This window comes from Dermochelys coriacea, chromosome 19, assembly GCF_009764565.3.
Source record: "Dermochelys coriacea isolate rDerCor1 chromosome 19, rDerCor1.pri.v4, whole genome shotgun sequence".
In the NCBI taxonomy this organism is placed as follows: Eukaryota; Metazoa; Chordata; order Testudines; family Dermochelyidae; genus Dermochelys; species Dermochelys coriacea.
In genome coordinates this window covers 2189520-2212662 of record NC_050086.2, presented here as the reverse complement: position 1 = coordinate 2212662, position 23143 = coordinate 2189520, and the positions used below count along the sequence as shown (strand labels likewise).

At 44.9% G+C, this 23143-nt stretch overlaps 1 protein-coding gene across 2 annotated transcripts in view; it reads right to left on the bottom strand.

Annotated features, from left to right (window-relative positions):
* Positions 1-15514: 15514 nt before the first annotated feature.
* GRIK3 (glutamate ionotropic receptor kainate type subunit 3) overlaps positions 15515-23143 on the bottom strand; it is a 239058-nt gene continuing 231429 nt past the window's right edge. Inside the window, exons 14-16 of one of the 2 annotated variants that reach the window (XM_038377762.2) lie at positions 20851-21073; positions 20357-20607; positions 15515-19203 (exon numbers count right to left, since the gene is read on the bottom strand). In XM_038377762.2, coding sequence (XP_038233690.1) covers positions 19009-19203; positions 20357-20607; positions 20851-21073 — 669 coding nt within the window. In that variant the 3' untranslated portion in view covers positions 15515-19008. The remainder of the gene's footprint in view (positions 19204-20356; positions 20608-20850; positions 21074-23143) is intronic. The other variant, XM_038377763.2, reaches the window with a different exon arrangement.

Below are 23143 nucleotides of genomic sequence, written 5' to 3'. Positions count from 1 at the left end.
CGAAAATAGAAACTCTCCTTCATAAAACTCTGCGGATGCTAAGTGAATTTTAAGAGAAGATGACAATTTACAAGCGAGTGGGTTCAGTACAAGGTTGTCTGAGTAAAACCGACTGGCCTGCAGTACACAGGGGGGCAGACTAGATGATCTCTTGATCTTACACAGAGCGACTCTAGGAGGCAGTTGTCCTCCCTGAGTATTTACCTTCCAAGGCCTGTTTATCACAGTGTGTGTTCTGGGTGAGCAGAGAGAGGCAGACCCTGTTGGTTCGGTCACTCTCCTGTAGTTAGGAGATACAGGGTTTCAGCAGGGTGTAGTTGCCACAGTGAATTGTGGCTGGAGCTGTGGTTCCTGCTAGCAGCCATGTGCAGAGGATATGCAAACTCCCTTGAGCTAGCATAACAGCTACAAAGCCAACCTGAGTGTGGCGTCAGAAGGGAGCAGCCCAGAGTACTCCTGCCAGGTTAGCCCTGTGTTTGCTTTTGTTAAGGCAGTGCTGCATTTGTGATACGGGATGTATCTACACTGCAATAAAACATCCATAGCTGGCCTGAGTCAGCTGACTTGGGCTCTCGGAGCTCGGGCTGTGGGGCTATACCATTGCAGTGTAGACCTCTAGGCTCAGCTCTGGGACCCTCTCTCCTTGTGCATTTTATAACCTGATTGGAGCCAGCTGCAGGTGTTTCACTGCAGTGTAAACATACCCAGAGAGTCTGCCATGCCCAGCCCTAGAGCGATTCTTCATTCCAGCAGTGTCTCTTAGACAATGAAGAGACCCTTGCTTACATACCATCTTCTAGGGGCATCATTGTCTGCAGGAGCCATCAGGCACCACAGCCCTTTACTGTCTGGCCTGGCAATATGAGGACCAAACAGCACAAGTGGCAATGCCATGAATATGCATTAGCCAGGGGTACAGATTAAGAGGTAGGAGGGCTCCAGACCTTGCTGACATGGTAGAGGGCATTGTTCATGTTGGAAAATGCAGTAGCTTCTCCAGGGGGAGATTCCAGGCTGCACAAAGCTGGGAAAGGCACAAACCCAAATACCGAACGGTGTGGAGTTACACGTCCTTTGGAACTTGAGTGCTAGGCTCCCTCACAGGTAAGCAGCTCCTTCCATGCCCCCTGTAGCCCTTCTCCCAGCAGCATCCAGCCTACCTGAGTAACAGTCTGTGGTGCTTCTAGGGGCAATCCTAGTCTCAGCCTGCTTAGGGAGAGACTTCCCAGCTGGGATGAAATTGGGGGCAGCTGAGCCTGGTTAGGCTCAGAACCATAAATAGGAGCTGAGCTGCCCTCTGAGGGGACAGAGGGACTGGTGGCTAGAAGCTGGGGAAAGGGGTTGCTAGTATCAGAAAGTCCTCATTTGCTTGCATAGTCTTGTGTTTGTGGGTGATTTGGTATTTAAAAATATAAGTTGTGTGAAGGAGAAGTGGCCAAAGATGGGGATGAGTTTGGGGATTTGGCTTTTGTTCTTTTCATTGCACAAGGGCCCTCTTTAAAATACTGCTGATTTCCTGATCCTGGGCTGGCTGTGAAGTTTCCTTCCCTGCTGCTTAGGGTTGCTAACCCTCTAGGATTGGCCTGGAGTCACCAGGAATTAAAGATTAATCTTTAAAGAGTGTTGTGTGATTAAATCTCCAGGAATACATCCAACCAAAACTGGCAACCCCACTGCTGTTGTTCCAGGCTCCCACTTGTTGGGATTCCTAGTCTGTCTCCCCGCTGTAATTCTGCAGTATATCAAGCTAGTCCCGTCCTAGAGCCCCAGCAGAAAAGCTGGAAGGCCGCTACGGAGCAGGTGGTGGGATGCAGTCTTTGAGGGTGAACGTTGGTTCCAAAACAGAGCCTTCCTGTCTATACCTCAGCCCTGACCATTAGGCTTGATGCACTGTCTGTGAAATATTAAGATGCTCAGATACTAGGGTGATAGGCACAGCATAAGGTCCTAGACAGAGAGATCAAGAGCACATACTGGGCCATACCATAGTCATACATTGTATGGCATTTATACCTGGCATTTAAGGCAGCTTGGAACCACAAAATCCCTTACATAAAAGTGAATTGTGGAGATAGAGAATCCAAGCAAAGCGTGTGGATGTGGGGGGATAAAGGGGTATTTTACAGTACAGAGATAGGACAGTCATTCAAGCTAAATTACAAAGAAATTCTGACTGAATTATCTGCTGCAGCTGCGTGATCACCCCAAGGATGTATCGGGATTAGTGTTTTTATAAGTAATGCGCCCCCTTAGCATAAAGGCTTCATGCCACAGACTGTCTAATACTTTCTGTGCGCTGCGTGGGAGTAAGTGCATTGGGGATCTGTTCGGCCAGCCCACCCCAGCATGCTGAGCAGGTGAGCAGCTGAGCAGGTGAGCCACTAACCAGGAGGCCACGGTTATATGGCATGAGGAGCTGAAGAAGTGTATTTACAGTCCTTCATTGGCAGTCGATCATCCCAAGAGCGAGAGCCTGGCAAGAAATGTTCTAGCTGAGACTCGTATCGCTATGCAGCCCGCTCTGCGGAAGGGAATACATGGCTCATTTGCATAAGATAATAGAAATGGCAGCAAAATAATAAAATTGCAAATCCCCCTTTTTTAATAATGACAAATGCTTTTTAAACTCTCCAATTATGCCTCATGGTGCTACTTCAGCTGGGCCAGAAGAAGGGATAGCAAGATGGCTGAAATATTCACAACAAAAAGAACTCTCTTCCTACAATATTAAATTATCCCCAAATGACATTTTCCATAGTTCCCCAACTCAAGAGCTGTAATGGTTGTGGGCTTGCAGGGTTTAGGGGATTGCTAAGGAGATGAGAGAGAGAGAGTCTCTCTTGGCAGGATGGGTTGGATGGTAGGAAGTGGGACACAGAGCTGTTGGTGGGTCATTTCAGGGCAGTGGTGTGAGAGTGACTGTTCGTGGGACATCATTTCTTTGTCTGGTATCTAGTGGGCAAGTCACTAAAAAAAGGAAGAGGGGGATTAATTCCCCTGTTCCTTGTGGGTGGTCTCTGCAGAGAAGTAGAAGATTGACTGGGTCATCAGGATTGAACTCTTCGGTCATCCTGAGTGGGGATCCCTTCATCTCCAGATGATGGGGGGAAGTTTGCACAACTGCTGTCCGTGCTCTGTCTATGTGGAGGGTAAAAATAACTCCAAACTCGAGCATGGTGAAAAATAGTACCGGCAATAAAAAATGAAAACAAGAATTCCCCTGCACCACTGTGATATCTGAGGTTGTGTTTGTGTATTGGATGCCTCATGCTCTTCTCCCAAAATATTCTGGGATGCTTTGTGCAAGATTTGGGCAGTGATTGATTTTCACTGTCTGTTTCATAAGCTTGGTCTAGTGGAGAGACCACTGGGCTGGGAGTTGAGCTCTGCCGCTGACTCATTGTCTGACCTTGACAAGTCACTTGCCTCCTTCCCAGCCTTTGTCTGTCTGATCTCTTTAGACTGTAAGATCTTTTGGACAGGGACCATCTCTTACCATGTGGCTGTTCAGAGCCTGGCTCAGTGGGGCCCTGATCTTGGGTGCTATTGTGATACAAACAGTAAATAAAATTGTAACAGGGAAGAGCCTACACTTCCCTGAGCAATGAACATTGTGATGGGACAGCTGGTGCTTGGCAGCATGCAGTTTTGCAAATGAAATAATAATAAAAAAAGGATCTTCAGGTCTGCAGAAGATGGGGGGAAGGGAAAGAACATAAAGACAATTGGTGCTTGAGGTCGAAGAAGAAGACAACTTATGCTTGGAATGTAGTGCAGCAACGGTTCATCTGACCCCTGTAACTGCCATGGTCACCAAGACCTCCACTGAGCTGCTGAGTAAGTGCTGGAAGCTTGCATTAAAGTGGCACAGGGCAATTTAAATTCAGCAAGATCACAGGGGATGTTAGCAAGGAGAATGTCTGTGAGTTTGCTTTTGTGGAGATTGACCCATTCCCTGCCACCAGGTATGGCTGGCCTAGATTGTATTATGATGCAGACCAAATTCTATAAAGATGCTGCATGAGTTCCAATAATAGTAAAAAGAAAAGGAGGACTTCTGGCACCTTAAAGACTAACAAATTTATTTGAGCATAAGCTTTCGTGAGCTTGCATCCGATGAAGTGAGCTGTAGCTCACAAAAGCTTATGCTCAAATAAATTTGTTAGCCGCTAAGGTGCCACAAGTACTCCTTTTCTTTTTGAGAATACAGACTAACATGGCTGCTACTTTGAAACCAATAATAGTAATAACTCAAAGCATGAATACAGTTGTCCAGTAGCTCAGCTACATTACTTCAGCTTTCTTGATACCAGTAATTTACAGTAATAACCAGTGAAGAAAAGTCACGTGTGGTGAGAGAAATACATTTGAGTTTCAAGGAGCAACGGCTAAGAGCTTTCCTGATGTGAGTGAATGTAGAGTCCCATAGCACCTATCTTTCATTCCAAGTACGCAGAAAGACCCTTAGTGTTAGGTGAAGTGCAGTTAAGGGAGACTAGAAGTGATATAAGAGGAATAAATTTCTTGAAGACCCTGTTCTGCCACGCTCAATTTGGGATTATTTCTGTGCCTTTAGTCATGGCGAGTTGTACCTCACAGAACAAACGGCCCTGCTGATGTCCACAGAAGGAGTGACGAGTATGGTAGAATCAGGCCATAAGTAATTACAACTAATACCAGTGTGGTCACACTCAAGCAAACTGTAGACTTCTCCACCTGGGAAATGTGCAAGTCTTGTGATGCCAAATCAAAGCTGATTCTTTGACACTGCTTCTTTGACACATACTGGGATAGAGCCTGTAATTAGCAGGGTATGATTAAGCATCATTTATCACAAGGTGGTATTTTGTGGACCTGCATTAAGCCACAGCCAGGATCACTGAACTATAAGAATAGGTTCTGGAACAAGAGGTGCAGGGGGGGCTGCCGCACCTCCTGACTTGAAGTGGTTTCCTTTATATACAGGGGTTTACAGTTCAGTTAAATGGCTCTCAGCACCTCTCCTATACAAATTGTTCCAGTGCCCTTGGCTACAAATTCTGTTCGCTCAAGATCCCAGGCCTGATTCCCATTAAGTCTGGTTCCTATTTTGATACTATGCCTTCAGTCTTTGGAATAGAGGAAGAATATTGCTTTTAGCGTGGCTTTCACCCTGTCAAAGGGAAAATCCCCAGGATAGACAAAGTCTAAGAGAATTATTGTCCTGGCAAAATCCCATTCTTTCCAAAAGGTTGGAAAGGTGTTTGTCTCCAAATAGAAACTAAAGAAAACTTTCTGTGCTCTCTGCGAGAGATGAAGTCAAAGAGACTACAAATCAGATTGCTCCTGCCTTTGCCACTGATTTTCTATTTTCCCTTCAGCAAGTCATTTAACCCCTTAGTATCTCAATGTCCTCATCTGTAAAATTAGTGTAGGAATATTTGTCTGCCTCACAAGTCTAGTATGAATATTAACTCCTATTTGCTAAGCACCTTGAGACCTGAGGTGAAAGACATTGGGTAGATGACCTCCTGAGGTCCCTTCCAACCCTGATAGTCTATGATTCTAGATACAAAGTATTTATATAGTGGTTTATTTTTACCATTATTCTTTATTATTAAACACTGATTTGAACTAGCTCATTAGCCGTTGGTGTCAGAATGAAAACAGAAGCCTCTTCCGTCAGGAAGGATCTCTTCTCCGTTTTCATGCCCAGAGGATGGTGTATATTTGCTCCACCTTATTCCCCATGCAGAGAAGTCAGCACAAGGCTGGAATTGCATTTCTTCTAGTGCAGGACTTCTCGGCTGCTGCTGTGCAATGTGAGTTGTATCCCAAAGTCACTTTGTTAACCAACCAAAGCTATTTCAAGGTGCATTATGCACGGAGCCCATATGTTACTCAAGTGCTGCCAAAGGAATTCTTGTTTACTAACATCTTGCTTCACCTTATTTCCAGAGAATGCTAAATGTCCCCATTGACACCTTTTATCCTAAGTGATATTAAAGCATTGGCTGCTGTATATAAACTCCCCTGCAGACAGTTACGCATTTAAAGGTCTGGTTTTCAGAGAGTGCAAACATTAATGCCCCCAGTGGGAGCTATGGGTGCTCAGCACCTCAGATACTTCAGGCCCAAACTTTTTAATAGTCTGGACCACGTCTTATCTTGTGGACCCACCTCCTGTCCCATTGGTGTCAGACAGGCCACCCTTCCCCATGAACATCCACGTGGCAGCCATTGCTCATATGGCCAAGAGTAACATTAACATATTTAATGTGTTTTTAACTTTTCTTAATGCTAGTCAGTGGCTGGAAACAAGGAGGAGAGCCAACACCCCTGTGGCCACTGGCATCTAAGCATGCCTTCATAGTCCCATCCCCCTCCCCCTTCTCTCTCCTCCCCGTGCAGATACTGGTGCCAGATCCCACCCACTGCTTCCTGTTTACAGCATGAATCATTCATTAATATTACATAAACAGCTGGTACAAGAATGGACCCTCCTGGGGCCATGAGGAATGGGGATGGAGACATTTTCTTCTGTTCATGTCTCATTAGCGAGATTGCTTCCCCGGAGCAGCCTGATGTGGCAGATCCCCGCAATGGCAGTGCAGTGCTGGGCCTGATGTGAAATTCAAATTTGCCTTCACACCCAAAAATCTCCCCCTGGTGCTGAGGCTGAGCCTCTCGTGAAGGGGGAATGGAATCCTGCTGCCTTCCCCACCCCCAGCCTATTCATCAAAACTCGCTTTCATTTGCTTTGCCTTTGAACAGCATGGCATGTGCTTAGGGGGCAGGACCTGGGCGTGGGTCCCTTCTGCCTTCCCAGTCCCCGCTCGGGTCAGAGAACGTATTACAAACTAGGAGATGATCTACAGAAATGGAGGGGAGAGTGGGGGCCTGTGCCCCAGTTCTGGAAACCCACCTTCCAGTGCCAGCAGGCTGATTTTGGCCCTGGGTCCAGGTGTGCTTCAAGAAGTTGATGGTATAGAAGCTATCAGAGGAGAGGTGAATAATTGAGCTCCTGTCCTCTCTGGCTAGACAATGAGTTTTTGAAAGGTTGGAGGCCCCATGGGTATACACTGAAAGGATGAAATTCTCTCCTGGGCAGAGAGCCAGAACAAGGGCAATGCACCATGTAAATACAAGGACTCGCCATCAGAGACTGCTAGTGCTCTGGGTAGGGGACAATTTCAACAACCCTGATGGTGCATCCAAAGAGGGTCATTTTCACTGCAACTGGCCAGAAAAGCAGCCCGGACACACATCCAGTGAGCCGTTTAGCCCTTCTGTGGTTCTGTAGTGGTATGTAGAGCTCCACTGGACACAGAGGTTCTGCTCTGCTATGCCCCAGCTGTTGGCCTGTGGTACCATCTTCCATCCAGAGACAGCATGGTTTAAGTAGTGGATGAACCCGTGTGCACAGGGAGCCATCAGGATGAAAGGCACTGTCTCAACCTGAGACATTCCTATTATTGAATATTGGGTCCTGGGAAAGCCTGTTTGTATGCAGCTTGTCCTGGGCTGGGAAGAGCTCTGAGGAGCGGGGGAAGGAACATTTAATAGTAAATTATTATTAAATGAAGCTGTAGGTCTTACCTTGCGGGGAGCTTGATGTCAGGTTGACCCTGAATGGTGGGCCTTGTCTGGCCTCCAGGTTCCGGGCTGGCTTTCACAAAACTGAAAGTCAATTTCTCCTAGAAGTGAAAAGGATCATATTTGACCCAATATCAAATTCATGACACTCTGGCTGGAGAATCCCAGATTTCACAGGTTGCTGCTTCCAGGACAGAGGAAGTGGCTGTGCATCGAGGCTGTCGGAGAGCTGTGAAATGCAGGCCCAGACTTCCCAGAATTGTTGTCTGGGATGAAAGAACAGTTTGACATTAGGAATACGTTAATAAGTAAAAACCAGGATGGCTGCTCCTTCCACAGAGTCCAGACATGCTTTCTATGGATGGGAGTTCAAGGAACAGCTGATGGGAGGAAATGTGGCCATGCCCACCAATGTAAAGAAAATTCTGCCAGTGCAGCCTGCTTGTATAGATAAGGCCTTGTGGGGTTGAAGGAAGGAATGATTGACTGAGAGGGGGACTTGGACTAGCGACAGGCATTCAGGTTAGCCAAAGAGTTAATGGGAAGTTAACTGTAAAGCTATATTTCAGAGTAGCAGCCGTGTTAGACTTTATTCGCAAAAAGAAAAGGAGTACTTGTGGCACGTAAGAGACTAACAAATTTATACAGTGAGGTTAGTTAGATGCATCCGATGAAGTGAGCTGTAGCTCACGAAAGCTTATGCTCAAATAAATTTGTTAGTCTCTAAGGTGCCACAAGTCCTCCTTTTCTTTTTGTAAAGCTAGAATACTTTATGCTGCTGAACTGCAGGAGGGACCCAGGGAACAATTTCCAGAAGTTTGTCTTTGCTATTTCAGGTGCTTTCTGCATTGGGAAGAATCTAAAAATCTTGGGGTTTTACCATCTGCCTGAACTGCTTTGTTCTAGAAACCTACCTGGGAAAGTCGCTAGAACAGCTTTTGTTGCTGGACTCCCAGCATTGTCTGGTTACCAATACAAGTCTGGCCTCCTGAGAAGTCTGATATTTCAGCTTCTGGCTGAAAATATCCAGTGCAGAGGCTGATGGGGAATGTTAAAAGGAAATGTTACCAAACTTTCACAAATGTCACAAGCATATTTGGATTCAGGTTGAGTTTCTAGCAAAGGTGCAGCTCTGTTCTAATTTAATTCAGACTGGTTTGTCCAGGCCATCAAAATTCTGCTCCCTGGAGTTTAGGTCTTAACAATTTTGAGTCATTGGACATTTTGGGCCCAAGTCTGAGCTCACATGGGCAACTCCCATCAGGGATGCAGAGCTGTGACTAAAGAGAAAATTCATCCAGTTTGTCCCTTTTTGCTCCTGTTCCCATAAGGAATCCATTGATTGTTCCTCCCCTTTCCATTTACCTTCCCCTTGCAGACAAGTCAGGTCTTGGTCAGTTTTGATCTGAAGACCTTCCAGGTAGCATGACAGGAAGGGAGGCCACCTAGTGCTTAATGCAAAGGCCTGGGAGTCTGTAGTTCTGCCACCGACCTACCATGTGGCCTGGTCAAGTCACTTGGCCTGAATTTCCTCATATTTTAAACTGGAGTTAGATGCTCCATGGGCCAGAGTAACTCCTGGTGTAATATTAAATGAGTGAATTCACAGTAGGGATGAATTTTACAATATTAAACTACCTTGTCGGTCCTCAAATGCAAGGCACTGTACAAGTACAAAGATACTTTAATTATTATGCATCTTTACAGATATTTGCACTGTATCGATTACTATCGGTATTTAAATGTAATAAACCACCTCCTGCTGCCATGACTTTCACATGCTCTTCTTAAATGAACTAACCTCACTGTATTTTTGACCCTACCCTCTAAGTTTTGACTGTCTTCCAGAAAACCAGGCATGTTCTGCTGTGTAAGTCAGAACTTGGTCAAATCCTTCATAACTGAAGAGGGTTTAAAAGAGAGAAAGAACAGTGCAAAATGTAATGTGACAGCAGAGAATGACTGAAAATCCAGCTGTTCTTTTGCCCTGCACAGGGCTAATGGCACATGCTGAAAAGTGGCAGAACAGGTGATGCAGCTGAAATGTGAGGTGGGATCAGATTTTCTGAGATTCAACATGAGGAAAATACCCACCCAGATCTAGAGACAAACACCCGGATGCTACATTCGAAAACGAGACTTTGTGTAAATAAATAAATCAATAAATAGGCATTATGAAAAATTGCTTTCCCTGATCATCTGAAAGAATTTTCAAAGCTTCCTGGTTGAAGAGAGAAGTGGGAAGATAGATGGGCAGCTTTTACCCCCTCCCCTGTTGTTCCTTTGTTCCCCCTCTCTCACTCCCTAGTTAACACTGAAAGGTAATGAATTTTCCCTTTTTGTGAGTGAAATTTATTGTCAGAGTAATTATTCATGCCTGGCATGATTGGCAGTTTTGAGGTGGCAGGTTCATGGTCAGTGATAGGTGATTCATTGAATGATAAGGTTAATTGCTCTCCCTTGTTACTGACCACCTCCGACTAACGATTTATGTTGACAATTTTTCATATTATTAATGCTGACATAAGTTTGCGTAGCTGGCTCAGACAAGGTCTGCCTGGCTTAGCCTGACTTGTGCTTTTCTAGTAAAGAGAAAACAGCCGCTTCCCTGATTTAGCCTACACCATGTGCGTAGATTTAGCTACCATACACACTGCTGTCGTGCTAGGTTATGTAGCAGGAGCCTTGCAAAAACATCTGCTGCTTTCTCCCTTTTTTGACATATTCTCTGCATATTGATCAGAGTTCAGAACCTAAAAGTGAATCTCTGCCATCCTCTGACACACTCTTCTGGGCACAAATTTCAAGGCTGCCATTTTCCAGGTGCTGGTAGAGAATAGAAATGAGAGGATTTATGAGTGTGCCCCTTAAAGATAATTAATATGGAAAGGAATTGTTTGTGCCTTTCCAGCGTACAATAAGTGAAGGCTTTGTGGTTAACAGCCTAAATCCCATTTTCAATAGTGACCTAGGGTGCACTTGGGCAAGTCCCATTGTCTTTCAATGATCCTCGGGCTCCTGAAAACCTAAGTAACATTTAAAAATGGGACTTAGGCTCCCAAGTCACTTATGTACTTTTTGAAAATTTGACCCTGTGCCTACTGTCAGGCCTCTACTCAGGACAGGGAGGAGTCTTCCTCGGAGAAATGTCTCCGCAGAGAACTTCTCAATACTGTGGCCTATCTTTTCAAATGCAGCCATTCATTGTATGTGAACAATTGGAAACCCTTGGGGCCTGACCTTCATAGGAGAGAAGAATGGCCTTGTAGTTAAAGCACTGGATGGAGCCTCAGGAGGTCTGACTTTGCTGCATTTATGCCCCAACTAACTTTGCATAAATGACTGACTCACTCTGTGCCTCAGTTTATCCATCTGTAAATTGGGGTAATTTTTTTTGCATACCCTTTTGTTTGTCTTTTCTCTTTAGACTGTAGGCACTTTGGGGCAGGGACTGTCTCCCACTATGTGTTTGTGAAGTGCCTCGTACAATGGGGCTCGGATCTCAGTTGGAGCCTCTAGCGGTTAATGGAAGTGATAGTAATCTTGCCTCCAATAGTCTCCTCAGCCTACACATGCAGGGTTTCCTGTGGCACATTTCACTCAAAATGTCAGAACTGAGATGGAAGGTACAGATATGAAAGTAGAATTTTCCCCCTTAAATGCCGAAATCTAAGCTCCCTGGCTTAATATAATAAAGCAGAACTGTAAAGAGTTCATACTAATAAACATTGGCCTTTTGAGTCCTTTAAGCTTTTATCAAGCTAATAAGATTTTTAATTGCCATTAGACTCACATCAAAGTGGGGAAGATGTAAACAGAGGTTTTCTAAGACTTGGAGCCCACAGGGAATCTGTGAGCCTTTCCTAGACTCGGTGAATCTAGCATCCGTTCATAATGAAAAGCATAACTTCAGCCTGAGTGCTATGTAATATAGGGAGCAAATGTTTACAGGAAGTGCCTTATGAAGCATCAGGACTTTATTACCTACCCTGCATAGAACTTTCTCTAAGGAAGGGGGGTTAGACAAGGTAAGTCCTATCACCAGTTAATGTCTCAGCAAACATAAGACAAAAGTGGGAGTCGTTCCATTGACTTCAGTGGGTTTTGGAACCAGGCCCAGATGCCCAGTTCTCCAGGCTTTTCATCAGAGCACTAATCCCTTTGATAACGTGAAGAAGAATCATAAGGAATTCAAAGTAGCAGCCGTGTTAGTCTGTATTTGCAAAAAGAAAAGGAGTACTTGTGGCACCTTAGAGACTAACAAATTTATTAGAGCATAAGCTTTCGTGAGCTACAGCTCACTTCATCGAATGCATCCGATGAGGTGAGCTGTAGCTCACGAAAGCTTATGCTCTAATAAATTTGTTAGTCTCTAAGGTGCCACAAGTACTCCTTTTCTTTTTGCATAAGGAATTCAAGCTTTTTATGGCAGGGACCGTGGCTGCTGCTTCTTTCTTCCAGAGTCCAAAGCACTGTGCTCTGTGCTTAGCAAATACGGATATCAAAGTGCAGCGCAGCAGACCCAGTTGGGAAACACTAAATATTTTCTATGAAGAACTTCCAAAGAAATACAAAGAAATTTTTTCCTCTTTTGAGGAAACTTTTTGCTGATTTCCCCCCCCCCCCCCCGATTATTAACAAAACAAAAACTGCAGAAAAAAAAATCTGCTTTCAGTTTCCCTTCTCCCAACCTCCTCCTTTTCCTTATTGGAAAATGGAGAGAAAAAGGAGAGAGAGAAAAGTGTTGATTTTGGGGTTTTCATTGAAAAAATTCAGAAAAATATGGCTGAAATGAAAATGTGCCACTGAAATTTTAATTTCAGGATAAAAAAGCCATTTTTATCCCCCCCCCTTTTTTTTTTGAGGAAAATATTTTGACCAGCTCAACTCTGCATCCCCAACATGCCCTCATGTGGCCTCTGCATTGGTACAGAAGGCCTGGGTGGTTTCCCAGCTGGCACTAAATGACAACTCTCCTTATTAATGGGGACACTGAACTGCAGAAGTTGCCAGGCATCTTCTCGTGCTGTGGATTTTACCCTTTGGGGGTAAAAACTCTGCTTGGGGTGGGTTTTGGTTTTGTTGTGTGATATTTTTGTTTGTTTGTTACAGGGTTTTTAATGGGGGGGAGAAGAGAAGAGGGAGAACTATCTCTCTAGAAGGGGAATCAATTAGGGAAGTCATTAAACAATATAGTTGCTTTTAAGACACAGATTCTAGCAAGGCTAAAGAGGCACCTTTAATACAAACAGGCACAAACTGTTTTTTCCTAGAAATTATTTTTTATTTAAAATTTAAAACCATATTACCTCATACAGCAAACTGTGCACTTTGATATATCACAGTGTCTTAAAAAGGAAAATAATCAGAATTTTTTTTCTTTTTTTCCTGGAAATTTTATTTACATCAGCCTAGAATGATCAGCAAGTAACACAGTTACTATGAAACCAAAATTGTTACAAAATGTTTACAAAAAACTATATTCATAGAAATTCTGCATGTCCACAAAGGAAAATCCCCTGAATGTCACAGAGACCAGTTTTTTTTGAGAAACATGTCAAAGAAAATTATAGACAGCAAAGGGCATTCTACAACAATGCTCAGAAATCCATATCCTCCAGGCAGACTGGCTTTAACTTGCAAGGCCCAGCTCTAACTTTCCAGAGCAAGGGAGCAAACAACGTGTTGAGTATGTTTCAACCTGGTCTCTCACAGCAGGATGGCACATAGCACACGGCTCAACTTTGTGAAATCACGAATGCTGCATAATGACTTCCAGTGCTGGCATTCAGCTGCCAGAACTGCACTGATGTCTGCTATAGGGAGAAATACTGGGGCCCAGACCTGGCAGAAACCTCTACCATGGAAACATACGATAACGTTTCTGACCCAACCCCCTTCCCCTCCACACACACCTCTGAGAGAACAATAGCTATCTTGAAACATATTCCTGTCCCCCTTTGCATATTCAGTCTGTTGGTGTATATGTAGGCTGAGTGTTGGGTGCTGGAAATTTACACTAGAAATTAGCCCCCCAAAAATTGAAAAAAAGACCCAACTTTTACCGTAGTGAGAGTTTGAAAGATTTTTAATGATGGAAAAACCCAAAACCAACCCAGCCTTGTGTTACTTCATTGGTCTTACAAGAGACTAAGAAGGAGACATTGAATACTGTAAGAGTGACAGTGAACTGAAACAGCAGCATTTTATACCAATGTTTTTTTCCACGCCTCCCCCCACCCCAAAATTTGTGTGATTGATTTATATGCAGTGGAAGTTAATTACTTTGTGACATTTATTTAAGAAACATGTATGCGGTGTGTGTGACAAAATGATTTGCAAAGTATTTTCAGTTTGTATTAAATTTTCTACCCATCCCAAAGTTTCCTTTCAAATGTATGCATAGCTCCTAGTTCACCACTTCTCCACAATCAGAGACCGCATGGTTCACACTTTACCTTTGCTAGTCAGTCCAAAGGCCTGATGCACCCTCAAAGATTAGTGGAGGCAAGGGGATAGATTCTGATCCCAGTTATACCAATGCAAAGGCAGCATAGCTCGAAAGCAACTTTAATCAGATTTATACCAGTATAACAGAGATCAGAAATTGTACTGCCCCATCCCTAAATTTTGGTTGAAATGAACCAATCTAACTGGGGGGACCCCTCCCCCCAAAATAAAGACAATGGGCCAGATCCTCAGCTAGTGTAAAATGGTGCTGTTCTCTGAAGCCAATGGAGTGAAGTTGGTTTACACTGGCTGGGAATCTGGACCAATAGACGTAGCTCAACGAAGGGAATGGGATTAATCGGTAACAATGAAGTGTAGCCAGGACATTCAGGAGCCAGAAATTGCAAGCTGCTAAAAAGAATGAGCAGAGCAGGGTTTGTACGGCCCCCTGGGACAAGAGAGGTCATCATCCAGGCTCCACAAACTGCCTCCAGCCCTACCCGAGATCCCTTTGTGTTGGGGTGGGGCAAGGAAGGCGGAATGGCAGGAGACAGAGACCTCTCACCCTTCCTGTGGCTTTTGTAGATCATTGCCAGATGGCATTAGAAAAATTATGACGGCATTCTGGTAATATATACAGATAGAATTTAAAAACCTTTGTATGTATATCATATACTTTACTTTTAGGCATGTGCACATGTCTGTCTGTCTCTCTCTCTATATGAATGAGAGCAGAGCTTACGGGATGGTAGTTGCAGTGAGACGCTGATTGCACAGATGTGGGTGGTTATGAAAGATCTGCACCACAAGGAAACCTATATGGCATCTCAGTAAAGGCCCAAAAGAATCTGCATTAGAGGCGGGGAACAGCCCGTGAGGAGATGAGGCCTGAACTGCTGCTGCTTGTGCTGTGGATTACACGAGAGATGTCGCCCTCACCTTTCAGCAGTTACAGATTCACTCATCTGTAGTGAGTGCCCTCCTCCTGGCTTTGAGCGACCCACATGCCCCTCTGTGCATTCCACAGTCCCTTTGCTATTTACACTGTGGGGTCCATACGCCTCCCTGGCCTCACGCCAGCACCTTTAGGACTCCTTGTGGTTCTGCTGTCCGTTCTGTCACTAACCTGTACACCCGTGTGTGTCTGGCTTCTGGCTATTTCCTCTCCATCCCAGCAGGACTTTCAGCCCTACAGAACAGTTGTTTGCTGCTGAATATGGAGAAAGTTTTAATGCTCAGGATTTTAAACATTTAGAAGCATGAAATGGGCTATTCTTTCATGGCCAGTTTACTGTAATTGTGGAGATACAGAAAAAGTTAATCTGCAGGGATTTTTCTTGCTGGTCACAAGCAGTGGTAATTCCACGTGGTCTCCTGTAAATTTGGGACAATGGTGACAGAAACTCACTCGTCACATTGTTTGTGACAAGTAAATGGTGTTGGTTAAATTTTATTCTTTAAAATAATCTTCTAAGGAGTGAAATGGATGATACTTTGTATAGTCTTGTTACTACTCATCCTGATGGAGCATTTAAAGGGGGGGTTGTGGTTTTTTTTTTTTTTTTTTTTTTAAGTCCAGCAGGGTTTTGACTTTGCTTTTCCTTTCCCCTTGATTGTGAAATCCATTTCTAAGAGCTTGGAAAGCCCAGAAGAAAGTGTAAAAATGGCCTGTCTGAAATGCCCCCAGATGTGCAAAGAGATGGAGAAGGAAAATAATTAGTTTTGGGGGAGGGAAGTATTTTTTCCACCCCACTTTCTGCTGTTGGTACATTTCTTCATTTATTGCTGTTTTAGTGACAGAGATGGTGTTGCTGTTGGGATCCAACTCCTTTGGATCAAACACTGAATTTGAAGTCAGCCAGGTTTTTGGAAGTCAAATAAAAGCGGTCTAAATTCAGCTTGAGTGAGGCTAGGAATGGAGACAGGTATGAGGTGGCAGGGCAAAACATGGCTAAGTCACCTACCTTGTCACAATTTAAGGGAGTTGCTTTCTGTGAGTCAGCAATCAGATTGGTGCCTATTGCTCTCGGGATGGTGCTCTCCCTCTGAAGAAGGCTGGCACAAAGCCTACACACCCCACTTCAATCCTGTTCTGCCTGGTTTGAGGGCCGAAGAGGAATTTAAGTGGGACGTGGCCCATTGCACTGGGGTGAATTTCAACCTTGGTCACCCAACTCAGAAGAGACTGACATACACAGAGAGTTTCACCTCTAACTTGTCATGGCATCTATGAAAAGAAAAGGTGAGAATAGTGGCAAATTCCCTGCCAAATGGCTAATTTTTATCAGAGTCATATGCAAGAAAAGCTATCATTTTACTTCAGGATAAAACATTGCCTTTTTTCATTGTGGGAAGAAACCAAACCAAAGTTACGTGCTCTGGTGAAAAAAAGCCACAGTTCTCCCTGGAGCAAATGTGCTAATTCAGCCCAAACACCACCACCCTAAAAACTAAAACTGAACAAAGAAAAGAAAGAGGAGGGTCAAAAATTTTAGTGTGTCTTAGACTGCAACTGCAAATGGATTTGTTTCTTTGGGGTCAGGCGAAATCTCTAAAAATGTTTCTAAATAAGAAGATGAAAAATTGGATTAGTTTAGCAGCTGACTCCTGCTGTAGCCATAAAACCTTCCTATATTCACACTATGTAGGGTGAGATTTATCCCATGAAGAGACCAAGCACAAGGCATTACTTAAAGCCCTCAAAATAGGACTTAAGTGGTGTATAAGCTTCGTGTTGGCCCTGTATGTGGGAGGGAACATCAGCCTTGAGGATGAGCCTCTGTTCTGATGGGAGAGAATGGAAAGTGCAGGGAGTCCCTATGGCAGACCTCTAGTGATGCTGCATTAAAAGAGGAAGCTGAGCATCGTTTTCATTCACACTAAATCCTCCCCAAAATCGGGCAGCGTCAAATCCCTAAACTCATTTTTTCAGCACATTCCCCACAACATTTTAGAAAAGCATCTCTGCACGTTGCAGCCTATCGCTGGTTCTGCAAAGGGCCAGGAAGGAAATGAGCCAGTGAAATGTTACGTTGAACGCTGTTGTGTGATGCTCTGAGGGGGCAGAATGCAAAATAACCAAAACCAAAAAAACAAACCCTACTCAAAGATTACCTCTAAATCAGCTCACACGTCTTTGGTAATTCTGACTGAATGCATCTGCAGGACCAGCCTTGTGGGACAAGCAACCTGGGTAGCTGCTAAAAATCTGAGTGCCATTCATGGAGAATGTTTTAAATGGGAGTTTCTTGTTTGTTTGGTAGGTTTTTGGTAGCGTAAAATGGCAATGCATTTGTTGTAGTACAGTGAGTGCACTGGGAGAGCAACAGTGAGATGTTCTGGCTCATCCAGGGTGCTGTTTGACTCAAAACTGGTCCTGTCTATTTGGACCAAGATCTTCTTTGCAAGTCTGGGATGTCCCACAACCCCCCCAAATTAAACATTAATTTTAAACCAAACAAACAACCCGGCTCTCCCTACCTGTAAGGAATATAAAACCAATGCAACCATAATTCACTGCCATCAAACTTGCTGGAGTTAGCAACATTTGGTGTGTCTACACTGCAATGTTAGCCCAGGGTTTGAACTCAGGCTTCAAGCCTAATCCCTTTAAATCTACACACAAATCACACTAACCCAGGACTTGGATCCAGGGTCCCAGGACCACATGGAGGTGGAGGGTCCAAGCCTGAGTCAAGCCGAGACCCAGAGTCCAAGCCCTATTGCTCTGCAGTGTAGATGCAGCCCCATTGGACTCGTGCTCTGGGAGTCTGCCAGTAATATCCCACAATCCCATAAGACGACTTTCTTTGTCCTCTGGACAGTCCAGTTTTCCCACACTGCACCATGAACAAATGGCTAGAGTGGCTGCATTTTTGGCGGGCTCTAGGAGGCCTGGGATATGCGTGGTTGGACTCGATCCCACGTAATGCAGTGTAGATGCTGGAGTCCCAGGTTGGGACCCAGGGTTCAACAATTTCTAACCTGGGGTTACAGATGAGTGTAGACACTCAAGCCCTAGGTTAACAAACTTGAATTCTATTAATCCTGGGCTTACATTACAGAGTAGACTTACCATTAGCTTCCCAGAAGCAGGTCCCTCACTTTCCCTTCGTGTTAATGGTGAAGTTTAGATTTTTCTAAGAGGAACATGACCTTCCCACAGGCTGTGAAGGAGCTAGTGACCTGAAGATCACAATCCTGCCCTGGCATTGCAGAGGGAATTGGCACAGGAGGATTTTGTTTATTGTTTTCAGATGGCGGCAGTTTCTGGTGCACTATCCTAATCCTATGCCCTGTGTCTGGGAGTCCATTAAAGATCATTTGCCCCTTCTTAGCCACTGTCTGACTCCGATGTATTTCCACATGCCTTTTTGCATCACACGCACACATGGACTTCCCACTCTCGACGACAAGAAGCCAGCACAGCACTGAGGTAAAAGGTCATGGTGGACTGCTTTGAGAGAAGGCAGCAGCATTGACAATTGTTTTATTTATTTATATTTGTTCCCCTTCCCAGTCATTCTACCCTAAATGTGCTGGGTACGTCAGTTCGGAATAGATGTTCACGTAGTCTGTCATTCACTCCACATCTGTACTGTACTCACAAAATGTTTCTTTTTTATTGCCATGCTAAAGGAAGCCTGAGGTTTCGGGGGGCCCCTCGTTATCCACTGGGTCAGTCTGGCTTGATTCTCGCTTGCCTCCATGTGTGTTCAATATGTAAACATCAGACTCCTGGATGTGTAGTGTGTTTGGACTCCATGAGGCCTATAGGATCAAAGCCTTTTTAAAAAAATAAAACCAGGTTACAGTCCATGCTTTGAAGTCCCTGTCCCGTTCCCGGCGACCAATGGAGTTGTGTTAAAGGCCTTGTTCTTGAAACTGAACCAAACCAGGATTTTTATATCCCTTCCTCCCTAATGGAGAGAGCATCCGATCCCATCTCCAGCAAGTCCCTCCCTCCACCCCAATCCCGGTTCCCTATGGAAACACGGGCGTCAGCCCAGTATTGCACGTCATGCTGTCCTTCCCTGGTAGCCGTCTGTCGTTGAACGTGTGCATGTTGATCACGGCGTCCGTCTTCACCATGATGGGTGGCTGGGCTTTGTGTTTGACCCTCTGCTGGCAGGTGAGTGACAATCGGATCTCGTCAGCCATGGTGCTGCAGAATGAGCGCTGGGGAAGAGTGGAGGCAAAGGGTTTTGTTACTCCTAGGAAGGTGTTCCGAGAACTGTCTGCACAGAGGGCCAGCATGCTTCCTATGTACCACTCTGCACAGGGCTGTGGAGGCCATTGGTGGGCCCCTATGCACATGGGTGAGATTTCCCCATCAGTCTATTGAGACTGGCTAAAGACAAAGCATAGGTTACTGTAAGAAAGTGCCGGGGCGTTCCCTGTTCCCTGGGAGTAGGAATGCTGTGGCATGCTGAGTGTCACAGGACTGCTGCAGCCTGACCTGAGCTGGCTTGTTTACTGGTTTTTGCTTTGCCAACTTATTTCAGTCTCTGGTTATAGAAGTTACTCATACACACAGTTATTCTGTTCTGCATAACATTGCTGTATATGCAGCACAAGGTAAAAATGTATGAGGGACATAAACCTTCTTCCATCAGGGGCAAATGGCAACCATGAGAGGTGGGCCTGGCCACACTTTCTGTTAAGATTCCATTTAGAAATAGTATATAAAGGGTTAACTAATGAGGACTAGTGCATGGAATACTATGCCAGTTCCCTGCTTTCGCCAAGACAATTGCCATAGCATGGCAGGACAATGTTTAGTGGCTCCTTTACTGCTCGTGGAGTTGCCACTCGCCAAGCCCATTTTGGTGACCGGGTGTCTTGTTTCCCTGGGAGATGCATATTGCATTGGCTATAGGGCTGCTCCCTGCAAGTCACTGGCCTTCTCTTTTCCCCCTGTTTTCTGTCCGCCTTCTTCAGCACCAGGCCCTACCTCGCCCAAGGCAGGTACAGTCCATCATCCCTCCCTGGAGGCAACATCCTTCCCGATGGGGGATTTGGTTACGGCATCCAAGCCATACAGTATAGGGAGAGGAGCTGTGAGTCCCACCCTATGGCATCTTCATTTTATCCCTGCTGTGGGCTGCCAGGACTTTTCCCCAGTTGGTGAGGCTGAGCAGAGCTCAGGGCTCTGACACTGCCAGGGTCCTCTTGACCATGCAGCAAGTGGCAATGCTACCAGCCTTTCAGCTCTCTGAGCTGTGTGCGCCCTGAGCACAACTCCCAGACTCCTGTGAGAGGCCAACCCTGGGATCTGAGCTAGGCTCCAAGGTCTGCAGGATGGGGGTTAGGAGACCGACTGTGCTGATACCTGCTCACGCTCTGCTGTTTTGCGCAGCTTGTAGACGAACTCAATCATCGCCACAAATACTGACAGCACCAAGCCTGCTGCTAGGACAATGAAAATCCCACCGATGTTCTGTATCCCCAGAGCACTAGCCTCTTTGCTCTCCTCCTCAGGGCAGCCGTTCCCTCGCCACCATTTCTCTTTCATTATGTGCAGCTTGTCTTCCTCTTGGAGCTGGAGAATCGCAATGGTGATCTTATCCCGGTACGGTGAACCTGCGGGGGAGGGAGAGCGGATGCAGTTACACACGCAGCGGGGAAGAAAGACAAAAGCCACCAAGTGCAGGCAGCGTGTCTGTGTAAGCAGGGCTCTGCATCTCCCTGTTCACCCGGCAGATACTCCTGGGTGTTTTATTCAGAAATACATGCCTGGGAGCGATTAGCTCATGCCAGCTGTTGTGTTTATGCTAAGCAGCCCCTCTCTGGGCCGTGTACACAAACTGCACCATTGTCACTTACCCATGGGAGTTCCAATCCCATAGCCTTTGGAGTCAATCAGCCCTCCAATCTGGGTCAGGTTGCAGTTCCTTTGTGTGATATATTCAATAGTGGTGGACTCCATTAGGAGGGCATATTCTGCAGTGAGGGCTCTCTGGATTCCTTCCTCGTTATTTTTAACGAGTGCTGACGGCTTGCTGCTCATGAATGCCCACATCTTTTCGAAGGTGGAAATTTTGGATTTCTGGAACAACAATAACAAGTCGTCCCACCCCCCCAGGAAGTGAATTAGCCTTTTATTTCTTTGCTGCTAAACAATGTCTGGAAAATTCCAAATTGTGACAAGGATCCAATAAAGTTAAAGCCACAGGAGAGAACCAAAATGTACAAGAATGTCAGTGGCGGATTTGGGAAAGCTCATTGGTTAATGTTGGCATCCTTCTCATTGAAGGAAAACCAGAGAAACTTTGAGGCTGTCTGGCACACCAGAGGTAATCACAACTATTATTAACAACAATGATACTTTGCACTTAATTAATGACTGCACAATAACTGGAGATCCTCAGATGAAAAATGCTGTTAACAACTGTTGGCCCCATGAGTGCCCCCAATGCCTCTTTTACCAAATGTGTAAACTGAGGCACAGAGGAGCTAAGTAGTTTTCCCACATCCTAACTATCAGTATCCTGACTGACAATAACACTACAGGAACTCCTTCGCATTATTTCCCATTTGTACTGAGGTAGCGCCTGGGAGCCCCAGTCACAGACCATGACCCCATTGTGCCAGGTGCTGCACCAAACACAACAACAAATAGAGCTCCAAAGATCTTCCAATGGAAGTATAAAATATATTTATACATTTTAACAATGCACAATCACACCTTGCTTTGATGCCTTGCAAAAGTTGCTATTATGATAGACTCCCAATATGTTTGTTAAATTATTCGGAATAATAACCTGAATTCTGCTTATCGCTTTATCTTTCTACCCAATGACAGAGGTGAAAGAGTGTTTTAGAGAATATGTTTCACTCTCTCCAACTTTCAAGCACTACAGGCAATCTGCGTCGTCTCTTCTGAGAGATGTTTAACTGTCAAATAGGCTTTACATTTTTACATAAACAGATGCACAGAGACATTAGAGAAGCATCTACTATATTTTGCTATAGCAAAGAAATGGGGACTTTTTTTTACTATTGGCAGACATTCCATTGGAATGGGGACTACACATTTTCTGGACTGGCATATGGTGTGAACTTTTGTCTTCATTTGCTCACTCAAAAATCAGTTAGGATGGAAAGAAGTAATTTTGTTTTCTTTATAACATGATCCCAACTGGCTTAAGATCACCTTTTGAAGTGTCATTTACATGTGCGGTAACAAAAATTGGTTAAGCATATGCATTGGTTTGGGAAGGTTCCACAGAAACAGATGCGCATACAAGTCCCCTTAAAACGGTTGGTTAATCTTTGTTTCATGGCCAGGTACGCCATGGAAGGAGTAAATTGCAGCCACGAGTGTGTATTTAAAAGGCAGCCATTTCTTCCATGAATGATGAAACCTCACTCAGGGATGTCTGAGTTCACCCATTTGTATGCTTAGTGGAGGCACTAATTAGCCCAACACAGCAAACGGCCACCTTGCCAAAAGCTTTAGCAAAATAAATAGAAATATATTACATGGCAAAGCCACATGTGCAGGCCCTTCACTTCAGAATTATTGCAGGAAGTGCATTGTGATAAGTGAAACTGGAGAAGGAGGGTCTGGGCCAGGTTTCAGGATTGGATTTAGTCTGGTGGGGTCCCAAGGTGCTCAAAAATACAAGCTGAACCAGGTTTCTACCAAACAAACTAGTGCCTCGGCATGTAACACTTGTCTCTTTGCATGTGCATTATAGATCTATTTCCTACAACTCTGGGCTAAGGGAAATTATTCTCCCTTTGGGAATGGGTCACTGAAGACTGTATCTCTTTTAATAATGGAAAGGATGGGAGGAAACTCCCACGCTCTCCAAAGTGAGAGCTCTTTTGAAGAGGCATGTAAGGGGGCAGTGCTTGCTCAGTCTTGTCATTTATTTTTTCCATGACAAACAGTTGGAGACTCTCTCTCCTCAATCTCCCTTCCCATATGTTTGCACAAGATAGCATCATCCAGGCAGATACTATCAGCCGAGCAAGAAGGAGCGGATTGGAGAACATATCACAGGCTCGGTCTGTTTCTTTGATGAAATTTACCATGTGTTGGAGAGGATGAGGATGGAGGGTGTCAAAAAATTCTGTCCTCCTGCTGGATGTGACAGGAATATAAATGTGT